Here is a 21697-nt window from a genome sequence, read left to right on the forward strand (position 1 = left end):
CTACGTTTTGATAACACTAGTTACAATTTAGATGCTGAATCCAACTGGGTACTTACAAGTATACCAAGGTTCTTTTGTAGATTACCTACATTCCTATATGGTGTAACATTCGCTGTAAACAATGCTGACACTTTTTGAAGGAATAGGTTTGTGTTTCCCACGTAATTCTAATGTCAAATTTTTTTACCACTTCGTCAAAGATTCTTGTTTTTTTGTAAAGTCAAACATTTTTCGTGATCAGTATTTCTGATAGAATATAATTCATTTATGATTTTCCTTACAGATCTTCATTCATCAAAATACCTGCGTATAGACTCAGTATTACCTGCATTTGCAAAGGGATTACTCGTCTCAGGTTTAAAGAACAGAGGGTAACTGCTTTATAAAATGATTTTTAAACTAAAAATATGAGATCTCGTATAGCTTCAACAACAGATTCATAGTTTAAAAGGTCAAAATAACTGTTTTAGATCTTTTCCACTGTTACCTGTTGCCCAGTTACACATAAAAAATTTCTGTTGTGTCCGAAGAAAAGCGGTAATGTTTTACAAATCCTGTGGAGAAGCTATAGCCATCTTCAAAATTCTCACTCAGAAGTGTGAAAATAAATCAACAACTCCACTAAATGGTAATTAAAAGAGGCTCTGCTAACCTTAAATTTGTTACTTAGGATACACATTCAGGAATATGTCTGATATGCGTAATAGAAGGCTTAATTGACATCCCATAATAGACTGACCCAATTAAGAGGACATTATTTGTTGTCAGTTATTTAAAAGAGTAGCCAGTTTTGTGTACCGTTACGATATTCCGGGAATTTTTAAATTCATTGTTGATTACCATGTGGAAGTTGCTGTCGGACAAAATAACGTTCTCAGAATCAAATGCTAACTCTTCATTCGGCAAATAACATGCTCTAAATGAAATACGTCATTAAATATAATCTGAGAAACTAAGATTACTGAATCTCATAATTACGAAATTACTCTTTACTGACGGTGATGTGTAGCCTTTCAAATTTTCCTGCGAAATCCATCCCGATATTCCCTCCGCCCATAAAATCTCACAGACACCTCCTTTCATAGTGCTTATGAAGTCCACCCCTGGCAGATGAGTGAACAGCACGACGGAATGTCATACCTAACGGCCCGGGTTCGATTCCCGGTTGTCTCTGAGATTTTCCCCGCTCAAGATCTGGGTGTTGTGTTGTCCTTATCATCATCATTTCATCTCCATCGACACGCAAGTCGCTGAAGTGGCGTCAACTCGAAAGACTTGCACCAGGCGAACGTTCTAGCCGACGGGAGGCCCTAGCCACACGGCATTTTCCATTGCTTATGAAGGCTCCACTCACCTCTTTCCTTATTACTCCAATTAAATTAGGGAAATATTAATCCTTCCTGTGATTAATATGCGACTGGAGCTGGAAGAAGCCGTAATGACCGCTACAATGGGAAGGACACTATACGATGCTCTTCACAAAGGTTTGCAGAATATGGATGTACACTCCTGGAAATTGAAATAAGAACACCGTGAATTAGTTGTCCCAGGAAGGGGAAACTTTATTGACACATTCCTGGGGTCAGACACATCACATGATCACACTGACAGAACCACAGGCACATAGACACACGCAACAGAGCATGCACAATGTCGGGACTAGTACAGTGTATATCCACCTTTCGCAGCAATGCAGGCTGCTATTCTCCCATGGAGACGATCGTAGAGATGCTGGATGTAGTCCTGTGGAACGGCTTACCATGCCATTTCCACCTGGCGCCTCAGTTGGACCAGCGTTCGTGCTGGACGTGCAGACCGCGTGAGACGACGCTTCATCCAGTCCCAAACATGCTCAATGGGGGACAGATCCGGAGATCTTGCTGGCCAGGGTAGTTGACTTACACCTTCTAGAGCACATTGGGTGGAAGGGGGTACATGCGGACGTTCATTGTCCTGTTGGAACAGCAAGTTCCCTTGCCGGTCTAGGAATGGTAGAACGATGGGTTCGATGACGGTTTGGATGTACTGTGCACTATTCAGTGTCCCCTCGACGATCACCAGAGGTGTACGGCCAATGTAGGAGATCGCTCTCCACACCATGATGCCGGGTGTTGGCCCTGTGTGCCTCGGTCGTATGCAGTCCTGATTGTGGCGCTCACCTGCACGGCGCCAAACACGCATACGACCATCATTGGCACCAAGGCAGAAGCGACTCTCATCGCTGAAGACGACACGTCTCCATTCGTCCCTCCATTCACGCCTGTCGCGACACCAGTGGAGGCGGGCTGCACGATGTTGGGGCGTGAGTGGAAGACGGCCTAACGGTGTGCGGGACCGTAGCCCAGCTTCATGGAGACGGTTGCGAATGGTCCTCGCCGATACCCCAGGAGCAACAGTGTCCCTAATTTGCTGGGAAGTGGCGGTGCGGTCCCCTACGGCACTGCGTACGATCCTACGGTCTTGGCGCGCATCCGTGCGTCGCTGCGGTCCGGTCCCAGGTCGACGGGCACGTGCACCTTCCGCCGACCACTGGCGACAACATCGATGTACTGTGGAGACCTCACGCCCCATGTGTTGAGCAATTCGGCGGTACGTCCACCCGGCCTCCCGCATGCCCACTATACGCCCTCGCTCAAAGTCCGTCAACTGCTCATACGGTTCACGTCCACGGTGTCGCGGCATTCTACCAGTGGTAAAGACTGCGATGGAGCTCCGTATGCCACGGCAAACTGGCTGACACTGACGGCGGCGGTGCACAAATGCTGCGCAGCTAGCGCCATTCGACGGCCAACACCGCAGTTCCTGGTGTGTCCGCTGTGCCGTGCGTGTGATCATTGCTTGTACAGCCCTCTCGCAGTGTCCGGAGCAAGTATGGTGGGTCTGACACACCGGTGTCAATGTGTTCTTTTTTCCATTTCCAGGAGTGTATATTCAAAAGTGACCGGTATATTTGAAACGGCAATACAAACTAAACAAGCAGCGATAGAAATACACCGTTTGTTGGAATATGCTTGGGACAACAGTACATTTTCAGGCAGACAAACTTTCGAAATTACGGTAGTTACAATTGTCAACAACAGATGGCGCTGGGGTCTGGGAAACTCTATAGTACGATATTTTCCACATATCCACCATTACAACGTTAGTAATTTTGGTTCCTGCTGGCATCAGCTATCCGGTATTAAAATTTCCTGACACAAGTTTTCTCCACCCTGTATATTTAACTGAGTCCCAATGCCATATCACGAAATACATCCAGACCCATGTTTCTTATTAGTTATAATCCAACTATTCCCTCTTTCTTACGATTCAATCCGATTCCATCCAGATTTCATGAGTCAGAGTCCGTCACTCTACAAGAACTGCCGACTCTCATGTTTTCCCTCATCAAAAAGCCCTTCACGTAACACAGTTCTATATTTGAACTAAACTGTTTCGGTCCTGCTATCTCTCTTCCACTGAACGATCTAAATATTTTACTCCAAAACCGCAATTCTCTTCTAGTACAAAACACTCATTAAATTAGTCCAACGCAAAGTTTCGATTCGGACCCAGTGGCGTATACTAGTGCTGTTCTGTAGGCTACACGATCAGTTTACGCCAACGGGCTACGGAATATCATATAGCGAAGAGTTGAAATAGTCATCCGTCTTTCACATGGGCGACTTGTACTAGCTGCACCCAAAAGAACACAAGGAAGGTTACGGCCGTTTCTGATGCAGAATAAATTCTAGTCTCTGTTAAAACAGTGTATTTTGCAAGCACTCGATCTTCTCAACCACAACTGCAAGGATTCAGCGTTTACAGTGCTGGTCAAGATGTGGTTACATGTCAGGGTTACCGTAAATCTGTGAAATTACATCAAACGTTGTGCCGTACTAATAACACCTTATATTCGCGAAATTCTCACGAGCAGGATGAAAAATAACATTAAAAATCTGTCATGTGCAGTCTTCGGGATACAAGCGACGGTGGCCCTGAATGAACATAACATGAAAAATGTTTTACTAATTTCAGTTTGTTGAATAACACTAATTCCCTGTAGCCTCTGACACGATGAATAATTGTTTTGACTTCAGACTGCGTTTGCAGAATGCTAATTGCCAGTTTATAAACTCTATGAGAAATCAATGGAGTGATAAGGTGATGAAGATGGAGTGAATAAATCAAAGTATCCAGAACCCCAACTAGATGTTCAGTCTATATCAACTGCGTCCAGTATTAGTTCTTGGCCATAGCTGTATCATTTCCTGTACATAAAGAGTGTGGAACTGTGTATTTCATTAATCTGGAATCCAAACTCGGAGTTTCTACCAATATGAGGGGTCCTACATACCGTGAGGATTTCTTACAGCCGCTTGAGTACATTCCTTGGACTAAGAAAATTAATCTTGCAAAGAAATATTAACATTGTTCTCATGCTACAGAAAACAGTTATAAATAATAACCGAAAACCGTAATCAGGCTTATTGTAAAGGTATGTTTAAATCATCTAGGATTTCAACTACACCAAGTGAGTACATACACGAAGCATTTATGCACGTGAAAAATAATTCTGATTATTACTGAATAAACAACTCTGTCTGTGACCTTGGAAAAGTGCTTAGAACGAACTTACGCGTAACACCAAAAAAATAAAAATAAGATTCAAAATAGCATTTTCTAACAAGTATTAATTTACACTAAATAGCCCAAGAGGTTATTAAAGCGAACTTATTTAAAAAGGCAGTTGTAACGTACCTGTTAAGCAACACATTCTGTAAATATGCTACTTAAATAAATCTGTGTAGGAGCTTTCTAAAAACTGTAACACAAGTAGTTCATAGTAATAAAATATCCTCGATATTTCATATCAGAGTTCCTCAATATAATGTTTCTTTGTCGGAATACTTTACTGCAAAACTCTGCAATGGATATTTTTAAAATCTTATCTTCTTTCTCTGCTCAGTATGTCACTAATAACGAAAGGTTGCTGACTCAATTTTTCACACAATCAAATGGGAATTTGTGCTACACGAAATCGGAACTAAATATTCTCGTATCCTCGCCATCAGGTGCAGGTCCACTGAATGGGAGGGAAGGGCTTTACCATGGGGTTCATGACGTGCCCGCCCCCCCCTTTCTGAGAAACGTTTTAGTAAAAGTCTTTGAATTTTTATATACTATACATCAATTTTCAAAATTCACTGTCGGAGTATAACACTTCAGTGCGAGTCTCGAATAACAAGGAATAATACAGGGTGAAGAAAGGCTCAGGCACTCGGACTTCGCTGTGCGATTCCACACATACTAACAATATAGAAATGTCAAAACATTTCGTCCTCCTCATACTTCCGGCATTAAATGGACGTTAAGGATTGGCAGTCTGGCAACACTGTAGTCACTTGTATGGTAACTACTTCTGTCAGCATATCGGAGTAATGCTGTGCAGGTGGTGCAGTGGATAGTGCTGTGGACTAGTATATAGGGGGGGCTAGGGTTCAATTCTAGGTGAGATTATTTGTTTTTATTTGATAAATGTAGTATGCGCGGTACGGTATCTGGTGTCTTAATTGCGATACAGTGATTACAGTGGGTCTTCTACAAAACATGTGCACTTACGTACTACGAACACAGAAACTGAAGTACAATCGTTTTCACTGGTCATCTTTTAAAGAAACATTTTGCACGTCGTGGACGCAAATTGTTTCGCACCACTGCAGCTATTAGTTTCCAAACTTGTTTTCTAGGTGCCGTCCCCCTATGATCCCATCGATTAGTACCAACTATTATTCTTGTAATGTTCAGGTCCATTACATTTCGTTAGGGCCTTCCGTTACCATTCGTTTGTATTATCACCAGAGAACCACTAATTATGCCTTCCAACACTGAGTTTGGTAAGCGCTTGCAGTTTAGTATCTCCTTGCGTTACTACTACTACTACTACAACGACCACTATTATGAGCGATGGAAGTGTGGAAAGATCACGTCAGTTACCGTTAAGGAAACAGATTGATTCGAAAACGAACATTTCACAATTAACAGAGTCGCGATGAATCATGCACAAGAAGAACTGTAAGAGAGGTGATGCACGTTAGGTGGAACAGTCCGCTTTGACTAATTAGCGCTGTTCACCAGAAAGGGACTAGTTGCTAGCGGAGTAACGCGCCCGTGACGGACTCCATGTACATTCGTACACACATCATATTATTTTCTAGCGGGTTTCTAAAACAGTGAGGCAAACGTATAGCGTACGCAAACGATGAATGTGTGGATATATTCCTTGTCCTTCGTGCACATGGTAACCGGGCTGGTGTTGCCAATGCAGCTAGATATCCTTGTCAACGTCATCCACATAAAAATGTGTTTCGTCGCCTAGAGCTTCGCCTTCGGGGGACAGATTCTCTCCTTCCAGCATCGCGTCACAGATGTCATGCGCGGACTCGCTGTACTCCAGCTGCAGGGGAAGCTATTCTGGAGGTCACACGTCAGTAATACCAGCGAAGTACAATTAGCGTAGCAAGGCAGCCGCGTGTCACAACGCAGAGTCGTTGAAGTATTTCACGAGCATGGGCTGCACTCCTATCATTATTCTTTATGATATACCTGTATCCTGTAGAGCGTTGTCTGCGTATGCAATTCAGCGAATGGTTCCAACAACAACACGAAGCAAACGAAAACTTCATGGACACTATAATACGGTCGAATGAAGCAGTCTTCACTCGTGAGAGTGTTTTCAACACGAACAATGCCCACCGTTGGTGTGACATCAACCCGCTCGCCACCCGCGACTATGAATATCAAATTCGCTTTGGCATCAACGTCTGGGCCAGAGTACTGGGAGATAGGAGTCGGGGTCCCTACATGTTACCTGACCGGTTGACGGCACAAGGTATCATGCATTCCTTTCAGACTATGTGCCTCACGCACAGGAAGATGTTCCACTTTATGTTCGGCAGAGGTTGTGGTCCCAACATGATGGTGCACCTCCACATATTAGACATAATATGCGACGATATTTAGGATATTTTCAGGGAAACGGATCGAAAGGGAACGTTCAACTGCATGGCTTCCGCGTTCACATGACCTAAATCCCTGGATTTCTTCCTCTGGGGACACTTGAAGGAGCATGTGTATTCTTCTCCGCCTACACACGTGGAAGAACTGATAGAGCGTTCTCAGCTGCTCTTATATCTGTGGGTGCACCGCAATGTTTAGACGTGCCGGGGAGTCTCTTTGAGCATCTGCTCTGAGGACAAAGTATCCTTTTGTAAACGTCATGCGGTCGCTAATATGAAAATTATTATTATTATCACTGGTTGCTAATGTGTTGCATCTGAGCGGACGTACTGCACGTAGCATAAACGACCAGTAGACGTTATTTAACTGTGCAATCATCTTCTGCGTCTTGAAACTAATATTATTTTTGAAGTTATTCTGTCCTATGACAGGCCATTTGTTTCAACTGTCTATTTCTGACTTGCCTGACCACGATTTTGTTACTTTCTACTCTACTATGTAAATGTCGTATACGTATGGCTTAAGAAATGGTGTGTACTACAGTATTATATGACAGAATGAAACTGTCAAATAAAAAGAAATACGCTTCAACCCACAATCGAACCTTCCACGAAATGCAGGAAGATCTGCAGCGGATAGGCACTTGGTGCAGGGAGTGGCAACTGACCCTTAACATAGACAAATGTAATGTATTGCGAATACATGGAAAGAAGGATCCATTATTGTAAGATTATATGATAGCGGAACAAACACTGGTAGCAGTTACTTCTCTAAAATGTCTGGGGGTTTGCGTACGCCGAACGATTTAAAGTGGAATTATCGTATAAAATTAATTGTTGGTAATGCGGGTGCCAGGTTGAGATTCATTGGGAGAGTACTTAGAAAATGTAGTCCATCAACAAAGGAGCTGGCTTACAAAACACTCGTTCCACCTATACTTGAGCATTGCTCGCCAGTGTGGGATCCGTACCAGGCCGGGTTGACAGAGAAGATAGAGAAGATCCAAAGAAGAGAGGCGCGTTTCGTCGCAGGGTTATTTGGTAAGCGTGTAGCGTTACGGAGATGTTTCAGCAAACTCAAGTGGCAGAGAGGCGTGATAGCGTTATGGAGATGTTTCAGCAAACTCAAGTGGCAAGAGAGGCGCTCTGCATCGCTGTGTAGCTTGCTGTCCAGGTTTCGAGAGCGTGCGTGTCTGGATGAGGTATCGAATATATTGCGTCCCCCTACTTATACCTCCCGAGGAGATTACGAATGTAAAATTAGATAGATTGGAGCGCGGACGGAGGCTTTCCGTCAGTCGTTCTTCCCGCGAGCTATACGCGACTGGAACAGGAAAGAGAGGTAATGACAGTGGCACGTAAAGTGGCCTCCGCCACACACCGTTGGGTGGCTTGCGGAGTGTAAATGTAGATGTAGGTGCATGCTAACCCAAAACGCTATCCGCTGCACCAACTGCACAGCCCTGACACAGGTAGTTACCGTATATGTGGGTACAGTGTTGACAGAGCGCCAGTCTGTAACTTCCATTTACTGCCGGAAACATGGGCAGAACGAAATTTCATAGAGACATTTTTGTATTGCTATTATGTGAGACTTTTTCTTCTCTCTGTATTTATTGAAGCTACATTTAACACAGGACACTTTTCAATGGTATGTTAAGAGCATAATTTTTATTAACCTAGTAAACATTTTATATATTTGCTATTTTCATTATTAAAATCCTAGGCTCTTCTGGCACGTTAAATATAGGGCTGACGGCAAATTATGTTTTGTGAGGGTAGGGGAGTGACAGTGAAACATTTTGAACCGAACGCCAGATCCTCACCTGTCGCAGTAGGCATAAGGAATATATTTGCTGATAACTGACAGAATTTTTAGGTGGTACCGCGGAGGTGCATTGCATGGCAGGTACTCACGTGCCTGGAGACGAATGCGAGAGCCAAGGTGACAGCCAGCAGCAGCACTCCCAGGGACAGCTCGGCCGGCGCAGAGCTGCAACACAAACCACAACACGTGTGTCGACAAGCAACCACTAGGAGTCATTTTCATCTGCCGTGTTAAAGCATTCTAAGTCTAATTAAAAAAATTGTTACCTAAAGCGCATCTTAGTTTCATAATTTTGAGGACTGTCTGGGATGAAGACTTGTTTGGGTAAATTGTAGCGTAATATCATCCAGACTAGGGCTACCTGCCAGGATAGCCGAGAGCGCGCTGCTTCCTGGACTCAGGTAGGCGCGCCGGCCCCGCATCGAATCCGCCTGGCGGATTAACAACGATGGCCGGTGTGCCGGCCAGCCTGGATGTGGTTTTTAGGAGGTTTTCCACATCCAGCTAGATGAATACCGCCTGGTCCCCACGTCCCGCCTCAGTTCCACGACTTGCAGACATTTGGCACATATTAACACTCTTTCACGATTTACACTGGACGCAGACAGCTGGGGACACGAATTCCGTCTCGGAGGGTATGGGGTGGCGGCAGAAGGGCATCCAGCCTTCCCTTAAAATTAACCATGCCAACTCCGTACTTAACCCTGCCGACCATGCGCCCAGTGCGGGATAAAGGCAGTAGCAAAAGAAAGATAGAAAGATTATCTAGACCAGGCCTGTTCAGTAGGCAGCTGGGCGAGCTCGAGCGCTGTAAAATGGGATAACCAGACGTCATTATGTAGCGCAGGGGAAGTGCAAACTTGCGTTATTTTCAAAGGTATGACCGTGTGTTAAGCTGGCCATAGTCTTAAGCACTAGGCGGACTACTTAAACTGGACACTGCTTAAATTGGATGGTAAAAAGCAACATTATGGCTGGGTCAGAAACTTCACAGTGTAGATTAGACACACCAGTATCAATTTATAAAACGTCAGTGCAGGATGCCTAGCTACATAGAGCAACAATGTGACAGGCAGTTGCGAGGTAAGTTTCACAATTTGAAAATTGTATACTCGCCCAAAAATTATTTTCAGCATAAATTTTCACGACTTAATTTTTCAGCTACCATTATTTCAACGCTTGGACCTAAACACTTGTGCGAGTAACTTTTTCCGCAATGAAGAGCAAGAAATCTACTCCCAGAAGTTCACTGACAGAATTCAACTTAAAAGCTTGCGGCGCTCAGAAACTGGTGCCAGACACTGGTGCTTTAGTTGAAAGGAAAATCAGCAGTATTCATTGACTTCCCGTGCTTCTATGTTTGACTTGTGAATAAAATAGTCACGAAGTACAAGTTGGCGTCAACTTAAACTACACCCGAAAAGCCATTCACCATAAGGCCACATCAATCATAAGAAACCGTGTTACATACTTAGCTGTCCCATGTTCTTCGCTTCATCAATGAAAAGAAATGTACTGTTCATTTTAGTGTTAATTCTCATGAATAAAACTGTTTTAGGACATAAGTTTGCCGCGAAAAGCATTAATTATCCACCGTGAAGCGATACATCTCCGCAGGACTTTTTTTGTCGTGGCGAACTGCTTTGTTTCGATTCCCCCTCCAGACCCCCGTCTTCCTACACCATTACTCAGCGTGAGCCGGGCGGTTGCCAAACGGCTGAAGGGTGAACGCCAGTCAGTTCGCACTAGCAGAAGGGTGGAAAGTCCTGATCTAGACTACGAACTACATGAACTGATTTGCTGCCTATTGACTAAGACTATACTGTTTTAATTATTTAGTTCATTTTACTTCTATTACAAACTAGCCTCGAATGTTACTATCCATTTTCATGGTTGCTCATGCGAACTAGTTATATACCGTGCTGGAACTGCTGTTCTATTCTCAGTGCAGGGAGTCAAGTGTTAATCCCTGACGTGTACATGACTGTTATGAGTACCTGTAAATTCTACTTTGTGTAACAAAAAAGATGGAGGAAGGAAGGTATAGCCTAACATGTTGTAAAGTTCATGGCTTGGCATTGTACTTTAACTAAAGCAGTAAAGCTGTTTAAGACGTATCGTAAGCTTCTTAAAAGTACACTCGCGTTCATTTGTCTGATTCGTTACGGTTTGTTAAGGTAAGGTTTGGTGCTGAATTAACGAATCTATTTCGACGTGTATTGGTTTCACCTTACTTTTTATTCAATGAGATATCGAGTTGCTACGGGGAGTTCCTTGTCAACTATTACTGCCAATCTGTTTATGGAAGATTACGAAAAACGTTCCCTGGAGCAGGCGACATTGATTCTGTGTGCTATTCTTAGATATGTAGACGGTACTGTCGGTATTTGGTCTAACATAAGGGGGTTTTAAATAGCTTCTTAAAACATTTGAATTTATTCCACACGAATATTTGATTCTTAGTGCAGGTGGACAAGGATGGCTGCCTTCCCTTCCTAGATGTGTTACTTGGGAGGACGTTGGCACATACCGTTTATAGCAAGCCAACTCATACTGATTTGTACTTTCAGGCTGACTCTATCACCATCCGGCTCAACATGAAAGAAAAGGAAGGAAGATTAGTGTTTGACTTTCCGTTGACAACTAGGTCATCACAGACGGAGCACGAGGTCGGATTAAGAAAGTTGTTGTTGCTGTGGTCTTCAGTCCTGAGACTAGTTTGTTGCAGCTCTCCATGCTAATCTATCCTGTGCAAGCTTCTTCATCCCCCAGTACCTACTGCAACATACATCTTTCTGAATCTGCTTAGTGTATTCATCTCTTGGTCTTCCTCATCAACTTTTACCCTCCACGCTGCCCTCCAATGCTAAATTTGTGATCCCTTGATGCCTCAGGACATGTCCTACCAATCGATCCCTTCTTCTAGTCAAGTTGTGCCACAAACTTCTCCCCAATCCTATTCAATACCTCCTCATTAGTTACGTGATCATTAAGAAAGTATAAGTAGGGAAATCGGCCGTTCCCTTTCAGAGGAACCGTCCTGGCATTTGCCATAAGGGGTTAGTCCTTTGAAAATTTCAACAAATTGATTTTTTGTTGCTGATGCAGTATGTTCTCAGGACTGCCTGCTTTATTGCAATGTTCATAACAAGTTCTCCAAAAACCCCGTTATCGAATTACAATGCGATTTGTTCATAGGGGGGAAAAATAGTCGACATGTAATTTCGATGCCAGCTTAACAGGCATTATGGAAATCAGAAACGTGTTCGAATTTGAGATTGGACCACTCTGTTACAACTTCTGCACAACAGTGCATAGAAAGCTTATCGAGCGAGCAGAGCAGCGGATGATAGAAGTTCCCAAAGCGGTTCGCGGGACCACCATGGCTACGAAGAAGACGGAGGAGGACCTCCATTTGGCTCTGGAAGGAGTTCTGCATGGTCTAGCTATCGATGACTACAGGCATTATTGACTTAACTGCAAAAAAAAGGTACCCCAAAACTTTAAAACACGTTTTCCTCGAACCCGTATCTTTCAGACTGGCATTAAAAATGACTTGAGAACAGTGCATATCATTTGGATCTGAATGTGATGCCGGAATTGTGAATTCATTTCGCTGTCAGTGTACTTAGGCGTTTTGTGACATCTTCAAAATTTTTCGGTGCGTCCTTTTGTCTCGATTTTGTGGTATAAGAAAAAAGTATTTGATTCAACACATCACCATTCTGTTAGAACTCAGTAGTATTCAGTTATCCTATATACGGTGATACGAAATATTTTGAAAATTCTTATTCCCGCCGATGACCAATGTTACGGCTGGAAGAGGTCCGATGTGGACTCAAAAATGATCTCGTAAAGAAAAAAGTGTACGGAATGAAACCATATCATCAGATTTAGCATTACTTTTCATTTTACTTGAAAAAAAAACTGAATCACTAAAGACTCCTTTTGCGTTCAAAGAAGGGTACCCCCTTTATTGATCTAGGGAAATCATGGAAAAAACTAAATCAGGACGCGGATTTGAAACGTCGTCCTCCTGAATGCGAGACCAGTGTTATGACTACTGCGCTGCCTCACTCGGTGGTTCAGCAAGATGGGGTACTTTATAGGACCCACGCCACATCAGACCATGAAAATTTGTCAGCTCAGGTACCCCACCTCGAAGTCATTTTCGCCAGAATGGTTATAGTGCAACAAAGATCAAATGAGTATTGCGCTCTTGACCAACAGTGAAATGCGCGAGCGACGAAAATAACGAGGTGACCTCCATGTCTACGACCTTCTCGCCTTGCCAGGTGACATTTCCAAAAGGAATGGTCATGTTCTGCGGAAACAAGATGTGGAGTATGTTTTTCGACCATCATATAAGATTAGCATCGTTTCAGGGTCTGTATAAGATGATTTTGGTTTGCGTAAGGCTAGTGACCGCCGTATCTTTCACAGTTATGACATGTCATACACTGGTCACACTACCAGGAGCGTGGAGGAACTGTGTGTTGAGCATAACGGTCGCACACACAACAGCCGAGAAACTCTGCTACGGAAGAACATCATGTCGGTACCAATCACCCTATGGAATATATGAGGAGCGTTCAATAAGAAATCCAACACATTTTTTTTTCTGAAAGTGGGCTGGTTTTATTCAGGAGTCCAGTACACCATTTTATTCCTGATTGTTTTGGATTCAAAACACTATTTTTCAATATAATGTCCATTCGATGCTACTGGCTTACGCCCAACTCTCAGGGAGGGCCAGTATGTCTGCAAGGTACCGCTCTGGTGGTCGGCGTCAGAGCCAACGTCTTTCTGCATCAATACCCTCCCAATCATCCAAGTACTACATGCCGTAGAGTGCATCCTTCATGGAGCCGAACAGATGGCATTCTGGAGGTGCGATATTCGGGCTGTAGGGTGGATAAGAAAGAATAGTCCAATGAAGTTTTGTGAGCATCTCTCGGGTGTGCAGACTTGTTCAAAATGGCTCTGAGCACTACGGGACTTAACAGCTGAGGCCACCAGTCCCCTAGCATTAGAACTACTTAAAACTAACTAACCTAAGGACATCACACACGTCCATGCCCGAGGCAGGATTCGAACCTGCCACCGTAGCAGCAGCGCGGTTCCGGACTGATGTGCCTAGAACCGCTCGGTCGCAGTGGCCGGCGCGCCGACTTGTGTGACGCATTGCATTGTCACGGAAAAGGAGAAGTTCGTTTGCATTTTTGTGGCGACTAACACGCTAAAGTCATTTCTCCAGTTTCCTGAAGGTAGCACGGTACACATCAGAGGGAGGACAACGAACTGAATAACCCCTTCAGAGTCCCAGCAGACCTTTTCCACACGACCGGCTAAGGGTGCGGCTTTGAACATTTTCTTCGGTCCGAAGTGATGAACCTATATTTCATCGCACGTGTCGATGTTCGGCAAAAAATTCTCACGATCAGCCTTGTAATGCGCAAGCGGTTTCGCACGGATGGACCTTCGTTGCTCTCTATGCTCATCTGGTAGGCAGTGAAGAACCCAGCGGGCGAGCAACTTTTAGTACCTCCACTGATAGACGAGTGTGTCAGCACTACTGACGGAGACGTTCAGTGAGCAGCGAGGTGTTTGATTGTGAACCGTCGATCACCTCGAACGGAGTGTCCGTACGTTCCAACATTGCAGGAGCGACAGCTGTGTGCAGGTGGCTAGCACGCGCGAAATCGGACAGGTTTGCACGACCTTGCTGAGGTGATGACTGCCGCCTCGTCCAAAGACTCAGCGTGCTTCACTGACAGGTATCCGTAGACATTCTGCAAGCGTCTGTGATTATGTATTTGTGATGCTCTGGTTTTCTGCAGAAAGAAACTCAGTGACATATTTCGGCTTGGATCACACCTCCATTACATTCGCCATTTTGAAGACTACGTATAGCGCTGCCACCGACAGGAACTTCACGAAATTTTAGGGGCTGAAGCGGGAATATTCCATATGGTCATACAGAAAATTTGGTATTTTTTCAACATAAACTGGCCAAGAAAGAAGTGTGTTGCATTGCTTATTGAAAGCCATCGTAACAATATAAGGATTCTGGTGGCACTTTCAGTTGTTGGCATTGTGTAATTAAGGAAAAGTGGGAGTCGAAATTAACCAGTGACCTCATAGATAAAGATGGAGTTTTTTTTCTTAAATTCTGCCTGCAGTCCTGCTCTATTCCTGGTTAAACAACGGACGAACCTCTTTGTAATTAATATTCACTATCAATAACTCCTGACGTAGGTCGTCTTTGGTTGTGTTTAAGGAGTTTGTTGTCTTTCTACATATGCCTCAGATACCGAGGTTTTGAATTTCCTTGCGCAGTGCTTTCGAGGTGAAGTTGTGACTTGAAAATGATAGGTTGTGTACTAGTCGAAATATCGGTGATTGTCGAAGACGTCATCTAGCTGCATTCCCATTAGTTGTATGAACGCTTTGTCTATTTTGGTACTTAGATGCGATGTTATGAAGAGCAGCTGCGTTCAAAAATAAATTTCGGCTCCAACTCCAGATTTCTTAAAGGGCATTAGACTGTGGAATGTGGCCGTATGATAGAAAAGAAGCGTTTTTTTTGCCATTTTGTATGGGCTTTGTAAAAGGAGTAGGCTTCACCATCTGCTGGTGAAATAAAGAACAGTTCAATGGTGTTTCAACGTGTGGCTAATGTACGATAAATTAAGTTATTTTTGTCTCGCGGGACCGGTGAAGAATGGGAGGCGTTGTGACTCAGTAGTGGTATTGATGTAGCAACAGAGCGAGGTGGATGCGGGAGAAATCCGTGAAAGGATTACAACTTTAAGGGAAACATGGATCGATAAAATGGGACTAACGAGTCACTGAAAAGGAAAAGGCTTGGAGAGACGAGTAGGGAAATTAACAAGAAATCCATTAAATTTTTCTTCGGAGAGCTATGCCATAACTAGAGATACATTTTAATTGAAACAGAAAGTACGTAATTTTGTAATGGATTTCCGATAGACAGTTCTATTTCTTCTCTATGCAGCCAGTTTTTATCTGATGAAGGTAAAATACTGTAGCTGATTCTATCAGAAATTCAAGTATTTCATGAGACGAGCGTACAAAACACACGCTATTTTGTGGCGTAGTGTAATGATAAAATGTCTTAACAACTACGTAAATTTTTTCTACGTTGATGAGCGTGGTACACTTTAAGAAAATGAAACAGGACACTTTTGTCACGAACAGGAGAAAGATGTGTTCATGGAAGCGAAGGTAGCACACGACACAGAGCGCAATGTGATATAAGTGTGGTCAGTTTCTGCAACTCGTTAAAATACTATAAAAATGCTAGTCTCGCTTTACTAGTCCAACACGATTCACCAAGTAATTTTCGGGCATTCTGTGACAGCTTGACCATTTCGTTACAATAGTGAAAATACACGGTTAATCTTATACCTCCAGTCATGTTGAAGTCATCGAATATATTTAAGATATGGACGAAATTGTATTGCCCAATGATACAGCAACTGATTAGTAATAACAAAGGGGTTTTCGATGAGCTTATGAGTATTGAAATATCTGTATGGCGACAGATCACTAATTCCAACATTTTGGCTTTTGCTTCGACTTTTCTGTTGAACTGCCATCACTATCGCTCAACCAAGCCAAGAAAAATCTGCTACAGTTTTAAGCATTCTTAGCCAGGAATCAATGAACGTTTAGTAAACTTACGTATTTGGCCTAAGATGGAACAAAGGAACGAGAAAATGTAAAGAGCAGTAAAACAGTGCTGTCTGCATGGAGACTGTGTCTGGTTAAGGCACCACGGGCAGCGATATACACCCTTATCGTCGGAACGCCATATTAATCAGTGTGGATGTGTCGCTGAATAATCGAATTACAGACATTTTCGAACAGAGTCCAATATCTGGTGCGTAGTCTACTGGAGAAGTGTTACATAGCAGTAGCTAAGCGGTGTAATCCTAAATGTTTTCAATGAACATGTCAGGTTAAAGTGAAAGCAACGGATAAAATAAATACGAAATGTGGAGTAAAACAGAAAGTTGTAAACGTTTCTTTCAACATGTTCACCTACACTTGTGTATGAGATACATCTTCACTGATTTCTAGAAGGATGTATAACACTTCGGCTTCTATAACTTTCTTTATGTCATGGTAGCTGTTAAAAACAGACGCAGCTGAAAGCAGCAGAGATCTTCCACGATACTCAACGGCACACAAAACCGTCGGTTTAAGAAATCATTCGATGTATGTCTGCATATTGCCCTCTCGGATATTGCTTGGTTGTCTGTAACGTCCTTCGCGTGCTTGTGTATATTGAAATCCTAATATACGCTCTGTTCTGAGTCGCTTATGATAAGATGACTTTTTATCGTAGGGGGCTTCAGTTAGCGTTAAAAGTATCCTGCGCAAAGGGAAGGGCGTCAGTAGCCTACAATGCAATTCGCATTCAGAGCAAGAGGGGATCAAATCACCGAGTGACCATCCAGGGTTTAGGTTTTTCATGGTTTCCCTAAAATTACTTTCCTATCCTTTTGCAATGATCCTTAGATTCCACTTTTAAAGACTCCGTCCTCGACTGATCTTCCACCTCCCTTGTTTTCCTGTGTAGGGACAAACACACGGAACACTGGGGCAGACAATAATACTCGTACATCCGCAGACGTGCTCTGATATTGTGCCAATACTATATTTGAAACTCAGCGATCTAACGATAGCATACTCGCCTGCATATGAAGTGTCTATGAATCCGTGGTGACAGTCTATCGTGATCGATTAAAATTCTGTATCTAGTCTGGATCTTTTCAATATATGTCTTCCACACATGCATCAATATTTGACGTATATAAAAAAATAAAAATTAAAAAAAACATTGAGGTCAATTTTTGGCCTCCGTTTAAACTTTGTCAAATAACTAAGTTCGAAGTCGATGTGGCACAGTGATTTCTGATACATTTACCTCTCAAAGATAGAGCTTTCACGGTTTCTCTACATCTATTTTTGTTCACTGTTATTTTAATGCTTCCGCAAACTTCAAGCAGATGTGTAGAGATGTTTACAGACTATGATGGCCCTGTACCGCGAGAGTCTCAGTAAATCATATATCAAGGGGCTGCAGTTTATCTGCGGAACTTAGAGAAGTCTTCGACAGTCACACTTGTAAACTCTTAACTCTGAATAGCAGTGTGATGTTAACGAGTTGTAAAATTCTAACGTCGACTCGTGCACTTTAATCCCGAACTGCAGTATTGGATCGTGAAACTTCTGCCTAGGTTACCATGCTTTGAAACGTTATCCACAACAGAGTTTTTGAACTTCAATTTTGAGCAATCATGTGGAGAGCCAGCTCGTGCATGTTGATAGAGATCGCCAATCAATCTGTTGTACTCACAGTATTAAGGAAGAATTTAATAAACATTTTAATTACTGAATAGTACCCAGCTATGGACATTCATTCACTTCGCCAACCATAATCGTGCCAGTAATTTAGTCAAATTATTGGGGTGGCACGCCTATTAATGAACACAACACGTGCACATAACAGAGACTTTAGTCATTCCTAATAATATTCTCCTTCACTATTTACAATGGTCTGCCAACGCTGGTGTAACTTTTCGATTCCACGAATGTAGAAATCACGTTGTTTTGAGGCGAAGAACTCATAGAGCCATGTTCGGAGCGCATTTTCATCCATTAAAGAAGTTGCAATGATAGAATTAAATAAAGACAGTTAATTACATTCACTCTCCGAACATGTAGACACAGTATAAATGTTATTCGTGTACCTGTAAATTTCAGTTTATAGCGAAGTTTGAGATATTTTAAAGTAGGCGACAGTATTCTGTGAATGTACCATTTATTAGAAACGTAAAGAACTATTTTCAGAAATGCTGTCATTTCCTTGTATGGAGAAACTCGTAAATGCTTTGCTAATCGTCGGGGCTCAGTTGGAAGCCATTGAATTCAAGACAATTATACCCCAATCAGAGAGATTGCAGTCTGTTTCGGGATTCTGAATATATAAAGCGACAATTGGGTAGAATTTGGTACGACATCCCTCAGAAGGACACTTCACAACGCTCTGAGTCAATGCTAAGCCGAATAACTGCTTGCGTACGGGCTGGAGGTGGACTAACGCGTTACTGACGTGCTCAATTTCTGAAACTCTTTCTCTTCAATGCATGTCCGCCTGCTTAGTTGGGTGGTAACGTGCTTGCCTCCCATGCAAGCGGGCTCGGGTTCGATTCTCGGCCGCGTTGGAGATTTTCTCCGCTCGTGCACTGGGTGTTGTACTCATCATCATTTCATCCTCATAACCGGTGCGCAAGTCGCCCAATAGCCAGCCCGGTAGCTCAGAGTGTTCGGTCAGAGGGTTATCTGCGCTTTGTAATAAAAAAACTGAGTTAATGGATCAACGACGAACTTTAACAACCGTCATGGCGTGTCCACCCGGAACAAATAGAACGAATGAAACGAGATTTAAAAAAATGTGGCGTCGAATTAAATAAGTCTCGCATTTGTCGGCCGAACTTCCAATTTTTTTTGCAATTGTACTCATTTGTGCACCTCCCATCCCCCACGCGGATCCTCTATGACGTCATTCCTTTCCCCCATCTACTACTATTCCTCGAACATATCCGCATACTCTACACCTCCTGCTACCTTTATCCCCCTCACCCCCTGGTTGCTCCTCTCCTCTCCCATCCCCGCTCCCTGCCATGCCTTCACTGTTGTGTCCCTCCTACATCTCTACACCCTTTCCCAAGGTGGCTTCCATCAACTCCCCCTCCCAGATGATGCCCTCTCTCCCTCAATTTATCCCTCCTATCAACACTGATCCTCAGTCCCCCTCCTTTCCTCCTTTCCCTGGGCTCCCTCTCCCCCCCCCCCCCCCTCCCTGTGTTTTCTCTCCACCTAACCTCTCTCTACCTCCTTTCTCCCCCCCTCCTCCTGAGTCCTTTTGTATTTCCCTTCCTCTGCCTTCCCCACTCCCTGTCACGTCTGCCCAGCACCTCCCACGCCTTTTATGGGTCCTCATCCTCTATTGGCTCCTTTCCCCTCATCTGTCCAGTTTCTTCCCACCTGCTCTTGGCTGTGGTATGACATATTTGCCAATCTTTTAGTGCAGTGTTCCAGTGAATGTTCAATGTTGTTTCGTCTTTCCAAGTGTTGCGAACAGAAACCACGCTGTCGCTGGGAGTGAATGTCATGTCTTTCGTGAACAGAAACGAGACTGTCGCCGTGTTTTTAAATTGTCTGTCTATTATTTCACCTGTCTGCTTCGTATATAATTTCTTAGCATCATCGTCCCTTTGTTTATGTTTTAAGTTCCACGATGTTTTCGCCATGTTACCATTTAAGTCTCCGATTTTATCGCCTTTTTTTATATATATTCTCTTCACCTTTTGGAAACAAAGTCTGTAGGCTGAAGACCGGCATACTAAGCTGCTGCTAGCCTGCGCCCTTCGGGGGGAATCGAAATTCAATAAAGAAAAAAAGTACTTATTTGTTTGTCTGTACATGTTCATAAGATCTACTACTTTCCTTCCCATGTGGCTAATTCCTTTATGGGCGTCGTTTTGTTCTTGTCTCAAAAGTGTATTAACGCAGTTTGTGTAACGTGTGAGGGACATCTGGCGTGGGCCACTTTGGAAGACAGAGGGAGCTTGCGGCTTACTTGGGCCAGTTGCTCCTGGCGATGGCCTCCTCGCAGCGCAGCGCGGGCGCCAGCAGCGTGCAGTTGAGCGCGACGTGCGCGGCGGCCAGCAGCGCCAGCAGCAGCGCCTTGTAGCCGTGCGCCAGCTGCACCGGCAGCGAGGCCGCCACCAGCGCCAGCACGCAGAACGACGACACGTAGCTGGGCAGCAGGCACGCGTCCCACGGCCCGTGCCGCAGCATGCCCGTGCAGTTGCTCGCCACCGCCGACCACGTGCCTTCCTCCGGCGACACGCACGGCACCTGCCGACGAAAAGCCGGCAAATAGGAAGGCACTTGCTAAACTGGTGTCCAAGTAAGGAGGAGGATGTACGAGGTGTGCGAGAAAAATCATCATATTGACAACTGACAATGACTAGGCCGCGAGCGATCTGGCAACGCTGTGTTGTTCTACTTGTGTACACAGGTTTGTTCATCCTTTCGAAATGCTCAGTCTGATTTTCAGTTCCGTACAGCAATCACGTGATTAGCCGACGGTCTAGGACGCTGCAGTCCTCCCTCGGGCGTGTATGTGTTTGTCCAATTTAGGTTAAGTAGTTGGGGGTTGTTTGGGGGAAGAGATCAAACTACGAGGTCATCGGTCTCATCGGTTTAGGGAATGACGGGGCAGGAAGTCGGCCGTGCCCTTTCAAAGGAACCATCCCGGCATTTGCCTGGAGCGATTTAGGGAAATCACGGAAAACCTAAATCAGGATGGCCGGACGCGGGATGAAACCGTCGTCCTTCCGAATGGGAGTCCAGTGTGCTAACCACTGCGCCACCTCTCTCGGTTTAGGTTTAGTGTGTAAGCTTAGGTGCTGATGACCTTAGCAGTTAAATCCCATAATATTTCACACAAATTTGAACATTTTGAACATTTGAGAGTGCCATCAGTGAAACTGTGTTTTTGTTGTGTACTATGGAAACTGAACAGTGGAATTTAGACCAACTTTACGCCCTCAAGTTTTCAAAAGTGGTTCAAATGGCTCTGAGCATTATGCGACTTAACTTCTGAGGTCATCAGTCGCCTAGAACTTAGAACTAATTAAACCTAACTAACCTAAGGACATCACACACATCCATGCCCGAGGCAGGATTCGAACCTCCGACCGTAGCGCCTCAAGTTCTGTGTTCAACTTGAGGAATCTGCGATTGTGAGTTTTGAAGAGTTTAAACAGGT

The 21697-nt window shown here is 43.9% G+C and overlaps 1 protein-coding gene across 1 annotated transcript in view; it reads right to left on the reverse strand.

Annotated features, from left to right (window-relative positions):
• The window catches only part of LOC126335781 (adenylate cyclase type 3), an 861859-nt gene that overhangs the window by 97060 nt on the left and 743102 nt on the right, over positions 1-21697 (reverse strand). The window contains exons 16-17 of the mRNA XM_049999243.1: positions 20501-20734; positions 8916-8991 (exon numbers count right to left, since the gene is read on the reverse strand). Of these exons, the coding sequence (XP_049855200.1) occupies positions 8916-8991; positions 20501-20734 (310 nt within the window). The remainder of the gene's footprint in view (positions 1-8915; positions 8992-20500; positions 20735-21697) is intronic.

The sequence above is a fragment of the Schistocerca gregaria genome, chromosome 2, assembly GCF_023897955.1.
Source record: "Schistocerca gregaria isolate iqSchGreg1 chromosome 2, iqSchGreg1.2, whole genome shotgun sequence".
NCBI lineage: Eukaryota > Metazoa > Arthropoda > Insecta > Orthoptera > Acrididae > Schistocerca > Schistocerca gregaria.